At 45.5% G+C, this 24,062-nt stretch overlaps 1 protein-coding gene across 4 annotated transcripts in view; it reads left to right on the top strand.

The window, feature by feature from the left end:
• Nucleotides 1–24,062, top strand: part of si:dkey-100n23.5 (cyclic AMP receptor 1) — a 102,111-nt gene that overhangs the window by 23,047 nt on the left and 55,002 nt on the right. For 2 of the 4 annotated variants that reach the window (XM_036959564.2, XM_036959566.2), the window contains exons 4-9: nucleotides 3,935–3,991; nucleotides 4,112–4,172; nucleotides 7,717–7,804; nucleotides 10,932–11,021; nucleotides 11,472–11,510; nucleotides 18,263–18,341. In XM_036959564.2, coding sequence (XP_036815459.1) covers nucleotides 3,935–3,991; nucleotides 4,112–4,172; nucleotides 7,717–7,804; nucleotides 10,932–11,021; nucleotides 11,472–11,510; nucleotides 18,263–18,341 — 414 coding nt within the window. The remainder of the gene's footprint in view (nucleotides 1–3,934; nucleotides 3,992–4,111; nucleotides 4,173–7,716; nucleotides 7,805–10,931; nucleotides 11,022–11,471; nucleotides 11,511–18,262; nucleotides 18,342–24,062) is intronic. The other 2 variants (XR_016490581.1, XR_016490582.1) reach the window with 1 other exon arrangement.

Genomic DNA, 24,062 nt, shown 5'->3' with positions numbered 1-24,062 from the left:
TTTGGAGCAATTTCCAAACGCCTGATCGTACCACAATCATCTGTACAAACAATAGTACGCAAGTATAAACACCATGGGACCACACAGCCGTCATACTGCTCAGGAAGGAGATGCGTTCTGTCTCCTAGAGATGAACGTACTTTGGTGCGAAAAGTGCAAATCAATCCCAGAACAACAGCAAAGAACCTTATGAAGATGCTGGAGGAAACGGGTACAAAAGTATCTACAGTGCCTTGCGAAAGTATTCGGCCCCCTTGAACTTTGCGACCTTTTGCCACATTTCAGGCTTCAAACATAAAGATATAAAACTGTATTTTTTTGTGAAGAATCAACAACAAGTGGGACACAATCATGAAGTGGAACGACATTTATTGAATATTTCAAACTTTTTTAACAAATCAAAAACTGAAAAATTGGGCGTGCAAAATTATTCAGCCCCTTTACTTTGAGTGCAGCAAACTCTTTCCAGAAGTTCAGTGAGGATCTCTGAATGATCCAATGTTGACCTAAATGACTAATGATGATAAATACAATCCACCTGTGTGTAATCAAGTCTCCGTATAGATGCACCTGCACTGTGATAGTCTCAGAGGTCCGTTAAAAGCGCAGAGAGCATCATGAAGAACAAGGAACACACCAGGCAGGTCCGAGATACTGTTGTGAAGAAGTTTAAAGCCGGATTTGGATACAACAAGATTTCCCAAGCTTTAAACATCCCAAGGAGCACTGTGCAAGCGATAATATTGAAATGGAAGGAGTATCAGACCACTGCAAATCTACCAAGACCTGGCCGTCCCTCTAAACTTTCAGCTCATACAAGGAGAAGACTGATCAGAGATGCAGCCAAGAGGCCCATGATCACTATGGATGAACTGCAGAGATCTACAGCTGAGGTGGGAGACTCTGTTCATAGGACAACAATCAGTCGTATATTGCACAAATCTGGCCTTTATGGAAGAGTGGCAAGAAGAAAGCCATTTCTTAAAGATATCCATAAAAAGTGTTGTTTAAAGTTTGCCACAAGCCACCTGGGAGACACACCAAACATGTGAAAGAAGGTGCTCTGGTCAGATGAAACCAAAATTGAACTTTTTGGCAACAATGCAAAACGTTATGTTTGGCGTAAAAGCAACACAGCTCATCACCCTGAACACACCAACCCCACTGTCAAACATGGTGGTGGCAGCATCATGGTTTGGGCCTGCTTTTCTTCAGCAGGGACAGGGAAGATGGTTAAAATTGATGGGAAGATGGATGGAGCCAAATACAGGACCATTCTGGAAGAAAACCTGATGGAGTCTGCAAAAGACCTGAGACTGGGACGGAGATTTGTCTTCCAACAAGACAATGATCCAAAACATAAAGCAAAATCTACAATGGAAATGGTTCAAAAATAAACATATCCAGGTGTTAGAATGGCCAAGTCAAAGTCCAGACCTGAATCCAATCGAGAATCCGTGGAAAGAACCGAAAACTGCTGTTCACAAATGCTCTCCATCCAACCTCACTGAGCTCGAGCTGTTTTACAAGGATGAATGGGAAAAAATTTCAGTCTCTCGATGTGCAAAACTGATAGAGACATACCCCAAGCGACTTACAGCTGTAATCACAGCAAAAGGTGGCGCTACAAAGTATTAACTTAAGGGGGCTGAATAATTTTGCACGCCCAATTTTTCAGTTTTTGATTTGTTAAAAAAGTTTGAAATATCCAATAAATGTCGTTCCACTTCATGATTGTGTCCCACTTGTTGTTGATTCTTCACAAAAAAATAAAGTTTTATATCTTTATGTTTGAAGCCTGAAATGTGGCAAAAGGTCGCAAAGTTCAAGGGGGCCGAATACTTTTGCAAGGCACTGTATATCCACAGTAAAACGAGTCCTATATCAACATAACCTGAGAGGCCGCTCAGCAAGGAAGAAGCCACTGCTCCAAAACATCCATTAAAAAGCCAGACTACCAACAAAAGCCAACTCACCCAACTTATTGTGGGAAGCTTGTGGAAGGCTACCTGAAACGTTTGACCCAAGTTAAAACATTTAAAGGCATTGCTACCAAATACTAATTGAGTGTATGTAAACTTCTGACCCACTGGGTATGTGATGAAAGAAATAAAAGCTGAAATAAATAATTCTAACTGCTATTATTCTGACATTTCACATTCTTAAAATAAAGTGGTGATCCTAACTGACCTAAAACAGGGCATTTTGACTAGGATTAAATGTCAGGAATTGTGAAAAACTGAGTTTAAATGTATTTGGATAAGGTGTATGTAAACCTCCGACTTCAACTGTACATGTCACCCCCTTTGATTCCTTCCCCAGGTGTTATTGTTTCACTTGTATGTTTGTGCATTGTTCGTGTTTCTTGTTTTGTATTATGTTGCGTTTATTTATTAAAACAACTACTTCCTGAACTTGCTTCTCGACTTTCAGCGCATATTTTTACACTACTGACCAGCAGAAGCATCAGTGCTTGGAGAAGCATAATTACCGTGACTAAGCTGTCATTTGGAAGTTGACTGCCTTCATGACTCGTAACGACCGGTGTGGCGGTAATACGGTCACCGCAACAGCCCTATGTATGTGCCAGGGTTTCCGTTAACAAGTGGGCCAGCTTTTGGCCCATAAAAAATTGAAACGCTGATAAATAACATTTGCACCGGCCACTTGTTTGTGAGAAGTAGAAAAAACATATCATTGTGATATAATGCTTTTTAGCCTATTCATTGATGGAAATACCAGTCAATGTAAATACATTTGACTGGTCATACTTATCGGTCTATAGATTCATTTGCATGATTTAGTGGAATTAAATTAGCGCGTGTGTCACAGTATATTCGTTATGTGCCTTATTTATCACACGAATACAGCGTACGGATACAGAGCCTTTGAGCGGAAAATCTGTCAGACAGCGCGAGAGCTGCTGTGTCAGCATCTCAAATGGCAACGGAAGGCAAGCTTCATCAGTTCGTGACACACCACCTTGCAGTCAGCTGGAGGCAGTAAACTATGCATTTTGAAAACATATACTTAATTGTTTGAAACCTGAACATTTTAATACATATTATGAGGCATGTCTTACGTTGCTTCAAAGTAGCCTGTTAGATCTCCTCTCATTCTACATTTCTAACGGATATTTTCATCTCTGTCACATGAAACAACTCGCATGTGCGGTGCTCTTTAGACAACAGTGTTTTCCAGCTAATTGCATTATGGAATGAACATTCGCATGTAGAGTACTGCCTTGTGCGCATCGCTTATGATGTGAAAAATAATACTTTATCAACATTTTAAGCAAAACATTCTGATCTGTTGCGTTAGGCTCATTGCTTTTTATTGTCCCATAGTCTGTTTGAATAGGCTATTTCTTTCTCGACAAGCTGACCAATAGAATATGTAAACCTTTCTCCTCTGGGGATAGTAGATTGACAGGCTGGTGATGTTGCTGTTGGTTACTGGTCTTGTTGGCTGAGGAAAAGTAAATGTGGACAGTTATTCTAACATCTTCAAAGTGCACATCTGAATTCAGTAAGAAGGACTGCATATCGTTGCATCCTCGACTTGCATGTTAATATGAATTACTATAATCTAAATGTGATTTCTGCCATTCTGAGCACCATGGGTGGACGCCCTAATCAGGCTATGCACCTCATGCATATGGGTCAGATGTCTCAAATGTGGAGTAAATTCAAATGTTTTCTGTCAAATGTCCGACCACATTGACCTAACATAAACCCTGGTGTGTGTGTATAAATGTATGTGGTTGTGTCTGTGCGTGCGTGCAGGCCGGCCCATGAGATTAGCGTGGGACGGCCTGGACCTGGGGATCGACCCCCAAGTCAACCCCAGACCACAGGATAAGTGGACCATCTGGCCTCTCTCACTTTATCTCTCTCCATTTATCTCTATTTGTACTATCTCTGTCTCTCTACAGAAGATGATTTGCAGTCTGACAGTTGCGGCCTTCTTTGACAGTGTAGCGTATGTCATCGTGAGTCACTGTCACCACACACACACACACACACACACACGTTCCCATAAGCACATGCACACCGAGAGCTACAGAGTGACCTCTCCCCTATTTTCTTGTCTCCTATCTCTCCTTCCTCAGGGTGATACCCATCCAGAGGGGAGTCTGTGTAACTTCCAGGCCTGGTGGCTCACTTATTTTGGTAAGATTCCCTTTGATCCCTCACATACATTACCCCTCACCTGTCCATACATATCCCTTACAAATGCCTTCCCTACAGCTCACATCACCTTCTGACTCTTGATGTTGACTGACCTCTCAATATACTGCTTCTTACCCAAGCTTTCTTTACCATCAATTTCTGACTCTCTCAACCTAGTCCTAAATTACTAATCAAGTCTAACTTACTGATGACTTTCTAAGATACTGGAGCTGGTTTCACCATGTGGCTGTAAAAAAAAGCTGGCCTTAAATGCTAGGTTGGGCGTAGCTACGCCCGACTTCTGGATCAGAATTTACACCTGGTCCACCAACCAAAAAGAAGACTAGTCGTAGCTAAGTCCGGCGTAAGCAATGCGCGTTCATGAGATTTGATGCTTCATAATGATGGTTGCTAGGAAGTGCCCGTTAGTAGGCTGTCACTGTTACCATCCTCGTGGCAGTTCTAAACTTTGCGAGGCATGTTACTTCGCCCAGCCCACCACTAAGCCTGCACATTTTCTTAACCACAACTGAATGGATCAATAAATAATTACTTTGGAAATATCACTGAATGACAAAATTATTGAAATTAAAGAGTAGGCTAATGCCATTAAATGCATTTATCAAATTGTTGCTTACTGAAACTCCCAAAGCAATCCAACCGTTTGAAATCATTTCAAGCAGTAGATGTGTCTGGTCAGCTATAATTTCAGCACCTCGTTGCTTTGAGACAAGCATGGTGTATCGTCTTGATAAATCAATGTCAGATTTGATTTGTTCTTCACTGAATCTCCGTTTGGATATTTGGTTACAATTAGGCTGGGAAATGTTAACTATACTGAGGTGAGTGTTCATCATGATAATCTTTAGTCTAGCTAGTTTGCTCATCTATTAACACTGATCAGAACATGTTATGTAGCCCAGAATAGTGGATTATCTTGCTCTTCACTCACATAGTAGCCTATATCCCAACCGAAAGCCTCAGGCTTGTCTGATAATCAGTCAATGTGATTTTGTTTCACTGAATCTCCGTCTCTATATTTGGTTATTTGATCTCTGGCTGGGCAAATAAGTGGTGTTGATAGCTGATCTATTCGTTTTGCTAATCTATCACTGATCAGACACATTTAGTTAAATGATAATGCCCTCAAAACCGGTGTTTTCCCGGCAATATCACTTTTATACAACGGGTTACCAACATGTAAAAATGATTGAGGGGTTTATACAGATCTCCGCCGTTGAAAACTAAATGTTAGTCTAAAAGAAATGTGAGATAATGTCTAGATTATTTTTATAGTGGAGATCAAGTTTATAAATTGCCTGGCTGGGCTGATGAGACAGTGGATTGCACAGTCAGATGGAAGAGAGTAAATAGGTATTTTAATGTCATAGATTTACCCGGTGGTAACTTGTGGAATAGACACCGTCTGGAATGCGGTTTTAACCAATCAGCATTCAGGTCTAGACCCACCCGTTGTATAACATGATATAATGTAGCCTAAATCAAGTGTGTTATTTTGCTATTGACTCGCGCGTAGGCAACTCAAAAAGCCCGCGGAGGTTGTGAGATATGAACACGAGACTCACATCCTTTTGAACATATAGATTGCTATTATTTTCTGTGCGTATCATGATGAAGATGGCCCCAATTTAAAAGCATACACCTGTTCTCAACAATGTAAAACCCTACGCCTGCCCTTTGCTACACAACTATACAAGGGCTTACTTCCAGGGGGAGGTCCTTTTTAAACTAACAAAATATGTGAAGTAAGATCTATCTGCCTTTCCGATGACCTTCTAAGTCACTGAAAACCTTCTCCTGATTTAGGCTTAACCTCCCCCTACTCTGGACCTCAGGACTTATGTCACTCAGGTGTCACCTGTGAAACACAGCAGACTGTTCAGTGCACTAAACACTGGTCCTCTCTGGCCTATCAGCTACAGAGCCTGCAGGGCTGGGTCACACACGCACACGCACAAACACATGCACACACACACACACACACACACACACACACGTGTAAACACATGCACCACACACACACACACACACACACACACACACACACACACACACACACACACACACACACACACGTGTAAACACATGCACACACAAACACACGCGCACACACACACACACACACACACACACGTGTAAACACATGCACACACACACACGTGTAAACACATGCACACACACACACACACACGTGTAAACACATGCACACACACACACACACACACGTGTAAACACATGCACAAACACACGTAAACACATGCACACACACACACACACACACACGTGTAAACACATGCACACACACACACACGTGTGTAAACACATGCACACACACACACACGTGTAAACACATGCACACACACGTGTAAACACACACGCAGGTTACAGGGCTGACTGGGAGAAGGGCAGTGAACTACAGTGGCGGGGTCAGTGGTTCTATGTCAGTTCTGTTGATTATGAAGGGAGAGAGAGGAAGGTAGGGAGAGGAGGGATGGGGGCCAGTGATAGAGAGGGAGAGAAGTGGAGGATATGGGGAGAGTGCAAAACGGCAAAAGAGAGTGAAGTAAACATGAAGTGAGCTATGCCAACAGTCAGTGGGAGAAGAGGAGACAGAGAAAAGAGTGAATGGGGCCAGAGAGGACATTAAAGTACAGAACTACCCCTGACGGAGAGAGTGTGTGTTCCCCCTCTCTCTCAGCAACAGCAGGTATGAATGCCCTCTATTCCTATAGAGAGTGATGCAACTGGGAGAGAGATTAATGATAGGAGAAAGGAAGTTCCTCCTTAATGACACACAGACACGGTATTGTTGATTTACAGGACGTGTGTGTGATTAAGCCAAGGTGTGTGTGATTATTTAAGGTGTACTGTACAGTGGGGCAAAAAAGTATTTAGTCAGCCACCAATTGTGCAAGTTCTCCCACGTAAAAAGATGAGAGAGGCCTGTCATTTTCATCATAGGTACACTTCAACTACAGACAAAATGAGGAAAAAAATCCAGAAAATCACATTGTAGGATTTTTAATGAATTTATTTGCAATTTATGGTGGAAAGTTGAAGTGTACCTAAGATGAAAATTTTCATGCCTCTCTCATCTTTTTAAGTGGGAGAACTTGCACAATTGGTGGCTGACTAAATACTTTTTTGCCCCACTGTATATGCTGCCTGAGCTGGAGTGTCTGTCTGCCTCTTTGTCTATCATCATAAATGGGAGCGATTACAAAACAGAAGCTTCTGCACACCATCACTCATCACTGAACACATACACACAAACACTCAACATGCATTTAGACAAAATTACAACAATCCAAGTGTGTGTGCGTGTGTGGGGGGGACTGAAACTGGGAATCCATAAATCTAACAGTTGTCCCAGCCTGTTCTGTCAAACTCTGTAAACACACACACACACACACACACACACACACACACACAGACACTCCCTCCCTCCCTCCCTACCTCTCTGTGTTATAGATTATGCAATAGGACCTTGTTTCTTCTTCCCTCTCTCCATTTCTTCCGAAAGACTGGAGTGCCTTGGCCTGGGTGTGCCTGATCACAGTGAACCTCTACCTTAACCTGGTCAAAGAGATGAGCACCAGCCGCTATGAGCTGTGAGTAGACTACCAACATCCACCAGCTAAAGACAGTGTGTGTGTGTGCAAGAGAGATGGACAACCAATAGCCATGTGAAAAAGTTTGTTGACGTGTGTGTGGGGGGAGGGGGGGGGGGGGGGGTTGTGTCTCCCTCTCTCCTCCAGGCACTAATTGAAAAAGGAGTCGTAAATCAATGCTGTGTGTTGTGATGATGCATGTGTGTGTGTTGGTGTTTGTGCATATTAATGTGTTTTCTCTTGTTTCTGTTACTCATACTCCCTTGAGGTTGAGTGCATCCGAAATGCATATGTGGGTGCTTGTCTGGGTGTGTGCTGCTGTGAGTGCATCTAGGTGGGTGCTTGTCTGGGTGTATGCTCCTGTGAGTGCGTCTATGTGGGTGCTTGTCTGGGTGTATGCTCCTGTGAGTGCGTCTATGTGGGTGCTTGTCTGGGTGTATGCTCCTGTGAGTGCGTCTATGTTTGCAGTGTGTGTGTGGGGGAGGGGTTAGTAAAGCACAGAGGTCAAATCAAATCAAATCAAATTTTATTTGTCACATACACATGGTTAGCAGATGTTAATGCGAGTGTAGCGAAATGCTTGTGCTTCTAGTTCCGACATTGCAGTAATAACAAGTAATCTAACTAACAATTCCAAAACTACTGTCTTGTACACAGTGTAAGGGGATAAAGAATATGTACATAAGGATATATGAATGAGTGATGGTACAGAGCAGCATAGGCAAGATACAGTAGATGGTATCGAGTACAGTATGTACAAATGAGATGAGTATGTAAACAAAGTGGCATAGTTTAAAGTGGCTAGTGATACATGTATTACATAAGGATACAGTCGATGATATAGAGTACAGTATATGAGATGAATAATGTAGGGTAAGTAACATTATATAAGGTAGCATTGTTTAAAGTGGCTAGTGATATATTTACATCATTTCTCATCAATTCCCATTATTAAAGTGGCTGGAGTTGAGTCAGTGTCAGTGTGTTGGCAGCAGCCACTCAATGTTAGTGGTGGCTGTTTAACAGTCTGATGGCCTTGAGATAGAAGCTGTTTTTCAGTCTCTCGGTCCCAGCTTTGATGCACCTGTACTGACCTCGCCTTCTGGATGATAGCGGGGTGAACAGGCAGTGGCTCGGGTGGTTGATGTCCTTGATGATCTTTATGGCCTTCCTGTGACATCGGGTGGTATAGGTGTCCTGGAGGGCAGGTAGTTTGCCCCCGGTGATGCGTTGTGCAGACCTCACTACCCTCTGGAGAGCCTTACGGTTGAGGGCGGAGCAGTTGTCGTACCAGGCGGTGATACAGCCCGCCAGGATGCTCTCGATTGTGCATCTGTAGAAGTTTGTGAGTGCTTTTGGTGTCAAGCCGAATTTCTTCAGCCTCCTGAGGTTGAAGAGGCGCTGCTGCGCCTTCTTCACAATGCTGTCTGTGTGAGTGGACCAATTCAGTTTGTCTGTGATGTGTATGCCGAGGAACTTAAAACTTGCTACCCTCTCCACTACTGTTCCATCGATGTGGATAGGGGGGTGTTCCCTCTGCTGTTTCTCATATTGATCAACTGTAACCCTGGCCATATAATGATGGTTTAACTCAAGAGGGGACAGTTTAATCTGTGTGTGTGTGTGTGTGTGTGTGTGTGTGTGTGTGTGTGTGTGTGAACAGTGAATTCACTCACCCATCACTTTTAACATCCGGACTACCACCATACCCCTAATTGGTGTGTGTGAAGTTGAGAAAGGAAAAAATGAAATAGAGAATAGATGAATAGATGAAAGTCTATGCTCGTAGTGGGAGAGATGGCTTAAACAAGAGGGCACTAAAAATAGAGGACAGAGAGAGACACCAAATGAGACGAAAGTGAGGCAGGGAAACGGAGAGAGTTGAAAAGAGATTGATCCTCCAGAGAATATGTGAGAGAGAGAGAGATGTTCAGTGTGTGATAAGTAAGTGTGTGTGTGCGTTTTAGCCGGAGCGTACCAGTCCTGCTGTGCGTCATTAAGTCCATGTTTGCTACGGACCTAGTCACCTCCCTCTTCGAGCGCTGTGCGCGTGTGTGTGTGTGTGTGTGTGTGTGTGTGTGTGTGTGTGTGTGTGTGTGTGTGTGAATCGATTTTTTTTGACAGACCCCCCACACCTCCCCACATCCAGATACTGTGTTGAGTGGCAGAACTGATTTCACTATTTGTGTCTCTCTCTAGATCTACTCTATATATCCATTCTCTCCCTTTCACTATTTCTCCTTCTTTACCTCTCTCTCTCTCTCTCTCTCGATGTCTCGCTTCTCTCCTTTCTTTCTCTCTTTCTCTCTCTCTCCCCCAGCCCAGTGACCACCCACCAATCTGTCTCTGTTAAGCTTCCTCTACAACCTGTCATTCTCTCCCTCCCTCCCTTTTCTCGATCGCTCTTTATCTTCCTTCCTGTCTTTCTCTCACTCATACACTCTCTCTCTTTCACTTTTCATCTAAAGAGAGGGGAGGAGGTGATAGAGGGCTGTAAAATCAAATATGAGAGAGACAGAGAGAGAGAGACAGAGAGAGAGAGACGGAGAGAGAGAGATCACATATTCCCTGGGATTTCAGACGGACATGTAACCTGAATGAGAGCTGTCACATTCAGTGGACCAGAGCAGTATTGACCGTGTATCGAGTGTTGCAGTAGGACTGACCGCTTATTGACCGTGTCATAGTAGTCCTGACGACATATCGACCGTGTAACTGTACGGTCCATAAAGTATCGACAACACTCACTCCTTCAGCCACTGTGTCTGGACCGCAATCTGCCAGGGAGACTCACTGAGTCATGACCACCTGAGGAGCACCAGCAGACCCTGTGAGCATGCCTAGGAGACGGGCGGATAGAGATGCTTTCCTCCCCTGTCCCGAGACACGCTGGTCTGTCTTCGTCAGTGTTCAGTGAAGCACATGGTAAAGAATGAGGGAGAATAAGAAGAAAGGTGGTTGTGGGTGTATGGGGTTGTGGGTGTGGGCGTGTGATCAGCAAGTTTTGTATCCTCTCTCCACAGAGTGTTCCATCCCTTAATTTGTGGCACGGCATGGAGACCATCTGGGCTGTGTGTTTGTGGTCTTTCCCATTGGTATGTAATCACTGCTCTTTCTTCTCTCCCAGACTGTACCACCTGATGGCCTGGGGGGTGCCCCTGGTGATGGCCTCCCTGCCCCTGTTCAGTGGATACTACGGCCCAGCAGGAGCCTGGTGGTGACTTTCCCACTCAGTTTTGTCTATTTGTTGTCATGCTAACAAAGCATTTTGAATGTAGATTTCTGTTAATATTTTTGATGTCCTTTCCATTGCCTTGCGTTTTGTTCTACATCCTCCTCTGTATTCATCTATAGTTTATAGTCATCTCTTCCTTTTTGACCTGAGGTTTCAGCAAAGATGTCCCAACTAGCCTTTTGATTTCACTTATCCATTATTGTTAGATTGATTGTCTTGAAGGAACAGAGGTAAGAAGGAACGGGGACAGAACCAGAGTCTCCGAGCTCCTTTCTCTTTCTAGTCTGAGATTATTAATAGCAACAGCTATGCTCCTTTCCCCACCAAATTCACAGGATTCTTTTTCTCTCGTCCTCTCTCTCTCCCTTTGTAATCACCCTCACTCTCTCCCTGCCCCTCCCTCTCGCTCTCCCCCTCTCTCGCTCTCTCTAGCTGGATCACAGGCAACCACGTAGCTTGGAGATTTGGGATGTAAGTGAAAACCTCTCAGCCATCAAAGCCAGTGCATAGAGGGAAAACTGAAGGGAGAGAGGAGGGGGGTGGTCCCTACAGAGAGAGGGGAAGGGGTTTGTATGTTCGGAGGCCAGAGGTTTTTCCTGTGTGTGTGTGTTCCTTCCTGTACATGTCTGTGTTTCTTCAGAATGTTATGAAGGATTACGTCTCCCCAAGCCTGGATATGACCTGCCAATCACTTAGCGTAGCCAGACATTCACTTATCAAGCCAGGCAATCATGCTAGCGCTCGCAACATCAGTGAGGAATCAATCTCTCTAACCGCACGCACACATACACCACACACACACACACCATACACACATACACACACACACTCTTCTCTGTCAATGCAGACAGCAGTGCTAGCACTCCGTCTCTCTGTCTTTTATCAGCCCCCCTCCTCCCCCTCCTAGTTTCCATAGCGCCGTGGGTCGCCTGGGGGACGGGCTGCTTAGAGGATCTGGGAATCTTCATTAAGTCTAATTACATCAAACGAGACGAGAGATTAGAGGCCCGGACGAAGCACGTCAGACAAACACACACACACACACACACTATATACTGTACACACACACACACACCACACATACGCACGTCTGATGCTCAGAGCGAGAGAGTGTGGGTGAAGGGGGGTGGAGGAGAGAGAGAGGGATTAAGGGGTCAGGTAAAAAGGAGAGAACAGAAGGGAGGTTGAGAGGAAAGAGAGAGGTTTCATCTCCTGTTCCAAAACTCAGTAGTTAGTCTTCATCAGTGTTCAGTCAAGCGAATATGAAAGATTAAAGAAAGACGGAGAGAGAGAACGAGAGAGGTCCTCATTCTCCCCCTCTCTCTACCCCTGAGAATAGAGGCAGACAGAAAGGAATATCATAACTGTGTGTGTGTGGGGGGGGGGGGGGGTGTATTTGATTGAACTCAAACATCAGCGCTTAAGAATTGCTTCATGTGCCTTTTACTCCAGTGTTTCAGACTGACAAACAATCCTCTGGACCCCTCTCCTGAGTTTGTGAAAGGGTGTCAGCCTGCTTGTGTGTGTGTGCTCGTGTGTGAGAGAGATACTCTACCTATTTTATCCTTCCCCCCTGCCCTCCCTCCCTCTCTGCTCTCTGGCCCATCCCTCCCTTCTTCCTCCTCTGGCCTGAGATGGTAGCATGTTTGTAGCTGAGGTGTTGCCGGTGTGTCTTTCACAAGTGTCTAATTAATGGAGCTTTCATCAGTTGTCCTCTCACTTCAGAGCAGGGCTGGAGAGCTTCTCGAGCTGCAGGATGGCGTGTGGGTGTACATGTTTGTGAGTGCGCAAGCGCTGGCTTCAACTAGTGTTCTTTGTAGTTTCTCCTTCCTTCCTTTCTTTTTGTATCTTGCTTTTTTTCTGTCCATGTTGCTTGTCTTCCTGTGTTCTCCGTCCTTACCTCTCCTGGTCAGTCTCCTCCCCCCTTTCTCACCCCTCTCCCTCCCCTTTTCTCTTTCCATCCATCCATCCCACCCTCCATCCATCCTTCCTCTTTCCATCTCTCTCCGGGTGGGTGATGTTCAGCTGTAGAGCTCCAGCAGACTCTAATGGCAGATCATTATCATGCTAATTAGAGCACTTTGTAGCTGCCGCTCATTACTCCTCCTCCCTCGTCTCCCCCCTCTCTCTAGTCTTCTCCCCCCCTCGTTAAAAGGCCACTCTCCCTCCTCCCCCATCGTTAACGGGAGGCTCTGTGTAATTGGACGCCATTTATTCCGGAGAGCGGGTTATTAAATCACACAGGGGTGAGGTGAGCACGTTTTCACTACATCCTGTCACTCTGTCACACACACGCACGCACGCGCAAACACACATACACTCATTCACACACGCACACGTACACACACACACACACACTCGCATGCGCAAACACACACACGCGCGCAAACACACATACACTCACTCACACACGCACGCGCACACACACACACACACACACACGCGCAAACACACATACACTCACGCACGCACGCGCACACACACATACACTCACACACACACGCACGCACGCGCAAACACACATAGACTCGCACACACACACACACACGCGCACACACACATACACACACGCGCGCACACACACATACACTCACACGCACGCACGCACGCGCACACACACATACACTCATTCACACACACACACACGCGCAAACACACATACACTCACTCACACACGCACGCGCGCACACACACACACACACGCGCAAACACACATACACTCACGCACGCACGCGCACATACACATACACGCGCACACACACATACACTCACACACACACGCACGCACGCGCAAACACACATAGACTCGCACACACACACGCACGCGCACACACACATACACACACGCGCGCACACACACATACACTCACACGCACGCACGCGCACACACACATACACTCATTCACACACACACACACACACACATACACTCACACACATGCACACACACACACACACTCACACACACACATACACACACACACATACACTCATACACACATACACTCCCACACATGCATGCACGCATGCACACACACACATACACTCATACACACACACACTCATGCACGCACACACACATACATACACATGTACGCACGCACACACATACATACATACATACATACACACACAAACTCACACACACATACACACACACCCTCAGACAACATGTCCAGACAGCGCCACACTCCCACTTCCCCAGTATCCAGGCAGTACTTACTGAGGATAGTTATGCACTTAGTCTAAACTGCTCTGGATAAGAGCATCTAGTAAGTGATTGTAATGTGAATATAGTTGTTGCTAAATGAACAGAAGTGTAATGTTAATGTTACATAAGCCACTGTGAATGTCAGTTTCTATTTAGGGCAGATATCAAAGGACAATGAAAGAGCCCTGAGATGTTCCAGATCCTATGACTATGACACAGAGTATTTCCTGGTCAGGTCACGTGGTCAGGATGAACTCCGGGCGTAGCATGTGTCTGGCCTGGGGAATGAGGAGTTGGAGTGGATCTGAAAAACAGTGTGGACTCTCTCGTTCTGATGAAACTGAAAGACTGTTCAGGCTTCTACACCTGCATTGCTTGCTGTTTGGGGTTTTAGGCTGGGTTTCTGTACAGCACTTTGAGATATCAGCTGATGTACGAAGGGCTATATAAATAGATTTGATTTGATTTGATTTGTTGAAAGATTGCTAAATGTTGCATTGCTGAACACACATCCTGCTGTCTGTCTATCTGTGCATGTACAGCAGCAGGGACAGCCTTAGAATGGTCTGTCTATCTGCATGTACAGCAACAGGGACAGCCTTAGAATGGTCTGTCTATCTACATGTACAGCAACAGGGACAGCCTTAGAATGGTCTGTCTATCTACATGTACAGCAGCAGGGACAGCCTTAGAATGGTCTGTCTATCTGCATGTACAGCAGCAGGGACAGCCTTAGAATGGTCTGTCTATCTGCATGTACAGCAACAGGGACAGCCTTAGAATGGTCTGTCTATCTACATGTACAGCAGCAGGGACAGCCTTAGAATGGTCTGTCTATCTACATGTACAGCAGCAGGGACAGCCTTAGAATGGTCTGTCTATCTACATGTACAGCAGCAGGGACAGCCTTAGAATGGTCTGTCTATCTACATGTACAGCAACAGGGACAGCCTTAGAATGGTCTGTCTATCTACATGTACAGCAACAGGGACAGCCTTAGAATGGTCTGTCTATCTACATGTACAGCAACAGGGACAGCCTTAGAATGGTCTGTCTATCTACATGTACAGCAACAGGGACAGCCTTAGAATGGTCTGTCTATCTACATGTACAGCAGCAGGGACAGCCTTAGAATGGTCTGTCTCTACATGTACAGCAGCAGGGACAGCCTTAGAATGGTCTGTCTATCTACATGTACAGCAGCAGGGACAGCCTTAGAATGGTCTGTCTCTACATGTACAGCAGCAGGGACAGCCTTAGAATGGTCTGTCTATCTACATGTACAGCAGCAGGGACAGCCTTAGAATGGTCTGTCTATCTACATGTACAGCAGCAGGGACAGCCTTAGAATGGTCTGTCTATCTACATGTGCAGCAGCAGGGACAGCCTTAGAATGGTCTGTCTATCTACATGTACTGCAACAGGGACAGCCTTAGAATGGTCTGTCTATCTACATGTACAGCAGCAGGGACAGCCTTAGAATGGTCTGTCTATCTACATGTACAGCAAATGGGACAGCCTTAGAATGGTCTGTCTATCTACATGTACAGCAGCAGGGACAGCCTTAGAATGGTCTGTCTATCTACATGTACAGCAGCAGGGACAGCCTTAGAATGGTCTGTCTATCTACATGTACAGCAACAGGGACAGCCTTAGAATGGTCTGTCTATCTACATGTACAGCAACAGGGACAGCATTAGAATGGTCTGTCTATCTACATGTACAGCAACAGGGACAGCCTTAGAATGGTCTGTCTATCTACATGTACAGCAGCAGGGACAGCCTTAGAATGGTCTGTCTATCTACATGTACAGCAGCAGGGACAGCCTTAGAATGGTCTGTCTATCTACATGTACAGCAGCAGGGACAGCCTTAGAATGGTCTGTCTATCTACATGTACAGCAGCAGGGACAGCCTTAGAATGGTCTGTCTATCTACATGTACAGCAGCAGGGACAGCCTTAGAATGGTCTGTCTATCTACATGTACAGCAGCAGGGATAGCCTTAGAATGGTCTGTCTATCTACATGTACAGCAGCAGGGACAGCCTTAGAATGGTCTGTCTATCTACATGTACAGCAGCAGGGACAGCCTTAGAATGGTCTGTCTATCTACATGTACTGCAACAGGGACAGCCTTAGAATGGTCGGTCTATCTACATGTACAGCAGCAGGGACAGCCTTAGAATGGTCTGTCTATCTACATGTACAGCAGCAGGGACAGCCTTAGAATGGTCTGTCTATCTACATGTACAGCAGCAGGGACAGCCTTAGAATGGTCTGTCTATCTACATGTACAGCAGCAGGGATAGCCTTAGAATGGTCTGTCTATCTACATGTACAGCAGCAGGGACAGCCTTAGAATGGTCTGTCTATCTACATGTACAGCAGCAGGGACAGCCTTAGAATGGTCTGTCTATCTACATGTACAGCAGCAGGGACAGCCTTAGAATGGTCTGTCTATCTACATGTACAGCAGCAGGGACAGCCTTAGAATGGTCTGTCTATCTACATGTACAGCAGCAGGGACAGCCTTAGAATGGTCGGTCTATCTACATGTACTGCAACAGGGACAGCCTTAGAATGGTCGGTCTATCTACATGTACAGCAGCAGGGACATCCTTAGAATGGTCTGTCTATCTACATGTACAGCAACAGGGACAGCCTTAGAATGGTCTGTCTATCTACATGTACAGCAACAGGGACAGCCTTTGAATGGTCTGTCTATCTACATGTACAGCAGCAGGGACAGCCTTAGAATGGTCTGTCTATCTGCATGTACAGCAACAGGGACAGCCTTAGAATGGTCTGTCTATCTACATGTACAGCAACAGGGACAGCCTTAGAATGGTCTGTCTATCTACATGTACAGCAGCAGGGACAGCCTTACAATGGTCTGTCTATCTACATGTACAGCAACAGGGACAGCCTTAGAATGGTCTGTCTATCTACATGTACAGCAACAGGGACAGCCTTAGAATGGTCTGTCTATCTACATGTACAGCAACAGGGACAGCCTTACAATGGTCTGTCTATCTACATGTACAGCAACAGGGACAGCCTTACAATGGTCTGTCTATCTACATGTACAGCAACAGGGACAGCCTTAGAATGGTCTGTTATGATGTGTTCCATTCTGAGGAGCAGAAGTGCTTTGATGAGTTAAGGTACTCTTGAGGCCCTGAGAGTAGGGTAGTGGTTAGAGTCCTGGCATTCTGGGGCCTGTTGTCTGGTCATTTTCTGAGCGGGTGACACTCCTCTGAAGCTGTGAACCCGTTCTTTCTCTCTCTCGTTCTCTGTCACACATCTTAGCAGAAATACCATGCATTTCTGAAGTTGTGTCCCTTTTGTCATCCTTTCTTGACCTCCTCCATCGCTCAAGAATGCCGTTCATTACCCGCTATTCTCTCACTTTCTCCGCCTCTCTCGTTCTCTCCTGTTTTGATAAAAACTCCTGGCCCTAGGCTCCCAGGCCTGAGAGGTCATTACCATTCCACCCGTCAGTCTTCCTCTTTAGTTAGTGTATGCTCTTGAAGTAACTCTTGTGTTCAAGTCAATGGGAGAATCACATTTAAACCCTAGTACTTACCTATTGCGCTATGGTTTTACTTCTCTACACAAGTGCTGAATCAGAGGTGGCTGAAGGATATCTAACCTAAACAAATACCTATACTAAATAAATGGAGTTAAATGTTTTAGATTATTGTCTTTTACTGGCTTTGCAGAGTTCACTGCAGAGTTCACTGCACTCCTGGTGTTTTATGATTATACCAGGGCCAGGAGTTTATCTTGACTACATGATTTGACCAGGGAAAACTCCTGGCCCTAGGCTCCCAGGCCTGAGAGGTCATTACCATTCCACCCGTCAGTCTTCCTCTTTAGTTAGTGTATGCTCTTGAAGTAACTCTTGTGTTCAAGTCAATGGGAGAATCACATTTAAATGTGTGTTGATTTCATGTAAAGACATGGCCCTCTTGTGTGTAATGCATTTTCCTCTGTCCCCCCACCCTGCAGATGGTACGTCCCACTCTTCACCCTCATCTTCCTCATGATCTGCTGTTACGCCAGAATAATCTACGTAGCCAATGAGAGGGTGAGCCCACCTTCCCATATGTCATGTTCACACGGTCATAATGTAGTGTGGCCAATGGTTGTGCACTCAGTTTATCTTGAAGTGGATGTCTCTGTGAAATTCACCTCAGTGTGCAGTGTTTCCCGCTAACTCTGCCACTGCTGCTTAAAACAATCCCAGGGGAAAAATTGGTGTGTGTGTGCGCGCGAGAGAGAAAGTGTGTGTGTGTTTGCCTGTCAGAGAGCTCACAGAGAACCAGTGACTACAAGCCACCAGTGGGGGTGAAACTCAGTTTATCCCTCCCTCCCCCTATCGCTCCCTCCCTCTATCCCTCTCCTGTTGGGAGTGTTTTTGTGTTGATGGGCAGCCTGGAGGCAACATACCGGCATGCTCCACATAGCTGCCATCCCCCTGATTCTGGCCTGAGTGACGACACAACACACGGACACAGTCTGGGCAGCAGTAGTGTGCTGTTTGACCTGAGTGACAACACAACACACGGACACAGTCTGGGGCAGCAGTAGTGTGCTGTCTGACCTGAGTGACAACACAACACACAGACACAGTCTGGGGCAGCAGTAGTGTGCTGTTTGACCTGAGTGACAACACAACACACGGACACAGTCTGGGGCAGCAGTAGTGTGCTGTCTGATCTGAGTGACAACACAACACACAGACACAGTCTGGGGCAGCAGTAGTGTGCTGTTTGACCTGAGTGACAACACAACACACGGACACAGTCTGGGGCAGCAGTAGTGTGCTGTCTGACCTGAGTGACAACACAACACACGGACACAGTCTGTCTGACCTGAGTGACAACACAACACACGGACACAGTCTGTCTGACCTGAGTGACAACACAACACACGGACACAGTCTGGGGCAGCAGTAGTGTGCTGTCTGACCTGAGTGACGACACAACACACGGACACAGTCTGGGGCAGCAGTAGTGTGCTGTCTGACCTGAGTGACGACACAACACACGGACACAGTCTGTCTGACCTGAGTGACAACACAACACACGGACACAGTCTGGGGCAGCAGTAGTGTGCTGTCTGACCTGAGTGACAACACAACACACGGACACAGTCTGTCTGACCTGAGTGACAACACAACACACGGACACAGTCTGTCTGACCTGAGTGACAACACAACACACGGACACAGTCTGGGGCAGCAGTAGTGTGCTGTCTGACCTGAGTGACGACACAACACACGGACACAGTCTGGGGCAGCAGTAGTGTGCTGTCTGACCTGAGTGACGACACAACACACGGACACAGTCTGTCTGACCTGAGTGACAACACAACACACGGACACAGTCTGGGGCAGCAGTAGTGTGCTGTCTGACCTGAGTGACAACACAACACACGGACACAGCTGGTACTGTACATAAATTTTACTTTCCTGGTCAGTGTGTGTGTGGGTCAAAGCTCCTTTTGTGTGTGTGTATGTTAGTGTTGGAGGCAGGAAGACTGAATGACTGACTGACTTCTCTTCCCTTTATCACAGATATGATAAAGGGAATAAATGAAAATTGGTGTAAATGAATTGGTGTGAATTGGAATTGGTGTTCTCTCTCTCTCTCTCTCTCTCTCTCTCTCTCTCTCTCTCTCTCTCACTGTCTGTAGTTCTCTCTCTCTCTCACTGTCTCTCTCTCTCTCTCTCACTGTCTCTAGTTCTCTCTCTCTCACTGTCTCTCTCTCGCTCTCTCTCTCTCTCTATCTCTCTCACTGTCTCTAGTTCTCTCTCTCTCTCTCTCTCTCTCTCTCTCTCTCACTGTCTCTAGTTCTCCCTCTCTCTCCCCCTCTCTCACTGTCTCTAGTTCTCTCTCACTGTCTCTAGTTCTCTCTCTCTCTCTCACTGTCTCTAGTTCTCTCTCTCTCACTGTCTCTAGTTCTCTCTCACTGTCTCTGGTTGTCTCTCTCTCTCTCTCTCACTGTCTCTAGTTCTCTCTCTCTCTCTCACTGTCTCTAGTTCTCTCTCTCTCTCTCACTGTCTCTAGTTCTCTCTCTCTCACTGTCTCTAGTTCTCTCTCACTGTCTCTAGTTGTCTCTCTCTCTCTCTCACTGTCTCTAGTTCTCTCTCTCTCTCCCCCTCTCTCACTGTCTCTAGTTCTCTCTCACTGTCTCTAGTTCTCTCTCACTGTCTCTAGTTATTCTCTCTCTCTCACTGTCTCTAGTTATCTCTCTCTCTCTCACTGTCTCTAGTTCTCTCTCACTGTCTCTAGTTCTCTCTCTCTCTCTCTCTATCTCTCTCTCTCCCTCTCACTGTCTCTAGTTCTCTCTCCCTCTCTCTCTCACTGTCTCTAGTTCTCTCTCTCACTCTCTCTCACTGTCTGTAGTTCTCTCTCTCTCTCTCTCTCTCACTGTCTCTAGTTCTCTCTCTCTCTCTCTCTCTCTCACTCTCTCTCTCTCTCACTGTCTCTAGTTCTCTCTCTCTCACTGTCTCTAGTTCTCTCTCTCTCTCTCTCACTGTCTCTAGTTCTCGCTCTCTCTCACTGTCTCTAGTTCTCTCTCTCTCTCTCTCTAGTGTTCTCTCTCTCTCTCTCTGTCTCTAGTGTTCTCTCTCTCTCTCTCTCTCTCTCTAGTTCTCTCTCTCTCTCACTGTCTCTAGTTCTCTCTCACTGTCTCTAGTTCTCTCTCACTGTCTCTAGTTCTCTCTCACTGTCTCTAGTTCTCTCTCTCTCTCTCTCACTGTCTCTAGTTCTCTCTCTCTCTCACTGTCTCTAGTTCTCTCTCACTGTCTCTAGTTCTCTCTCTCTCTCTCTCTCTCCCCCTCTCACTGTCTCTAGTTCTCTCACTGTCTCTCTCTCTCTCTCTCCCTCTCTCTCTCACTGTCTCTAGTTCTCTCTCTCACTCTCTCTCACTGTCTCTAGTTCTCTCTCTCTCTCTCTCTCTCACTGTCTCTAGTTCTCTCTCTCTCTCACTGTCTCTAGTTCTCTCTCTCACTGTCTCTAGTTCTCTCTCTCTCTCACTGTCTCTAGTTCTCTCTCTCTCTCACTGTCTCTAGTTCTCTCTCACTGTCTCTAGTTCTCTCTCTCTCTCTCACTGTCTCTAGTTTTCTCTCTCTCTCTCTCTCTCTCTCTCTCTCTCTCTCACTGTCTCTAGTTCTCTCTCTCTCTCTCTCTCTCACTGTCTCTAGGTTCTCTCTCTCTCACTGTCTCTCTATTTCTCTCTCTCACTGTCTCTCTATTTCTCTCTCTCTCTCACTGTCTCTAGTTCTCTCTCTTTCGATCATATTTATGAAGAGCTCAAGTCTTATCTCCTCACAGCTGCAGACGGTCTCACTTGAAATGATTTCTAAAACTTTGAGGCAAAGGAATAGAGAGAGAGAGAGGATAAGAAAGTCAGGCGGACCAGAGAAAGAAAAGAAAGCGAGGGAGGAAGAGAGATAAAAAGATAGAGAGATGGAGAAATTAGGAAAATTAACTAGGAGGAGCTCAAACTATTAATAATTCAGATGTTTATGAAAGCAGGATAGAACATATCCAGAATCATTTGATCAGAAACCCGTTTTCCATCCAACCTTATCATGCAAGTAAAGGATAAAAATGTCACGACAGGCTTGATGGGAAAAGCTACTTTGTCTGTAAACTTTCCAAATGTCCACAAAACAAGATACGCTAGACAAGGTGGGATCTTTTTGTGTCTGTAAAATGAATTATGTGAGAAATGGTGGTGGAAACACTTATACGCCTACCGATCCACCCCGACCAACCACCTTACATTAGTTTTTGCCTTAACTAACCTGTCTTATGTGACCATACCAAATGTGATATATCATACTCATTTTAATATCCTGGATTTACATTGACTATGTTACGTCTAGTCTATGAGACCAAGCTGGTTTATTAGGCTACAGATGAAAAAAGTTATGATGAACTTCACAGGGTGGTGAAAATGTAAACGCAACATGCAACAATTTCAAAGATTTTACTGAGTTACAGTTCATACAAGTAAATCAGTCAAATGAACTCAATTCATTAGGCTCTAATCTATGGATTTCACATGACTGGGAATACAGATATATTGGTCACGGATGCCTCGAAGAAAAAGGTAGGGATCAGAAAACCAGTCAGTATCTGGTGCGACCACAATTTACCTCATGCAGCGCGACACATTTCCTCCGCATAGAGTTGATCTAGCTGTTGATTGTGGCCTGTGGAATGTTGTCCCACTCCTCTTCTTCTTCTGTGTGAAGTTGCTGGATATTGGCGGGAACTGGAACACGCTGTCGTACACGTCAATACAGAGCATCCCAAACGTGTTCAATGGCTGACATGTCTGGTGAGTATGCAGGCCATGGAAGAACTGGGACATTTTCAGCTTCAAGGAATTGTATACAGATCCTTGCAACATGGGGCCGTGGATTATCATGCTGAAACATGAAGTGATGGTGGTGGATGAATGGCATGAAAATGGGCGTCAGGATCTCGTCACGGTATCTCTGTGCATTGATTGCCATTGATAAAATGCAATTGTGTTCATTGTCCGTAGCTTATGCGTTCCCATACCATAACCCCACCACAACCATGGAGCACTGTTCACAATGTTGATCAGCAAACCGCTCACCCACACGACGCCATACACGCTGTCTGCCATCTGCCCGGTACAGTTGAAACCTGGATTCAGTGTTCTCCAGTGTGCAAGTGGCCATCGAAGGTGAGCATTTTCCGACTGAAGTCGGTTACGATGCCAAACTGCAGTCAGGTCATGACCCTGGTGAGGACGACGAGCGCACAGATAATCTTCCCTGAGACGGTTTCTGACAGTTTATGCAGAAATTCTTTGGTTGTGTAAACCCACAGTTTCATCAGTTGTCCGGGTGGCTGGTCTTAGGCGTTCCCGGATGTGGAGGTCCTGGGCTGGCATTGTTACACACAGTCTGCGGTTCTGAGGCCGGTTGGGCGTACTGCCAAATTCTCTAAAACGACATTGTCTGCTTATGGAAGAGAAATTAACATTCAATTCTCTGGCAACCGCTCTGGTGGACATGCCTGCAGTCAGCATATCAATTGCACGCTCCCTCAAAACTTGAGACATCTGTGGCACTGTGTTGTGTGACAAAACTACACATTTTAGAGTGGCCTTTTATTGTCCCCAGCACAAGGTGCACCTCTGTAATCATCATGCTGTTTAAGCAGCTTCTTGATATACCACATCTTTCATGTGGATGGATTATCTTGGCAAAGGAGGAATACTCACTAACAGGGATGTGAACAAATTTGTGCACAATATTTGAGAGAAATAAGCTTTTTGTGCGTATGAACAATTTCTGGGATCTTTTATTTCAGCTCGTAAAACCTGAAACCAACACTTTACTTTTTGTTCAATTTAAAATAATCTTGGTCTTTTGTCCATAATAATCTCATCATGTAGGCTATATCTGCGAGCTGTTAGCTAGAGCGTACGTGCCAATACCAGAGTGGGCACATTCGCTAAATGCAAAAATTTTGGGGTCAAAACCTACAGTTGAAAATTCAATGAAAATCCATTTAACTTGTATTTTTTGTTCGGAATTTATTCACAAAAGTCAGTTTTATATGCGTCATCAGACACAGGCTTTTATCCGCAACAAGTCCATTTGACAACAAGTCCATTTGATGGAAACACGTCTCTGGTGGGAAAAATGTGACTTTTTGAATATTCACATAAAAATCTGTCGTCAATTGGATGGAAACCTAGCTCTTTTAAGGAATTCTTTGTGTGCAGGAGGGGATCCTCTAGCTCTCATGAGGAG

This window comes from Oncorhynchus mykiss, chromosome 22 (assembly GCF_057628025.1).
Source record: "Oncorhynchus mykiss isolate SJ-2025 chromosome 22, ASM5762802v1, whole genome shotgun sequence".
Lineage (NCBI taxonomy): Eukaryota > Metazoa > Chordata > Actinopteri > Salmoniformes > Salmonidae > Oncorhynchus > Oncorhynchus mykiss.
Note: the sequence above shows the minus strand (reverse complement) of the source record. Positions and strands in the feature narration are given on the sequence as shown.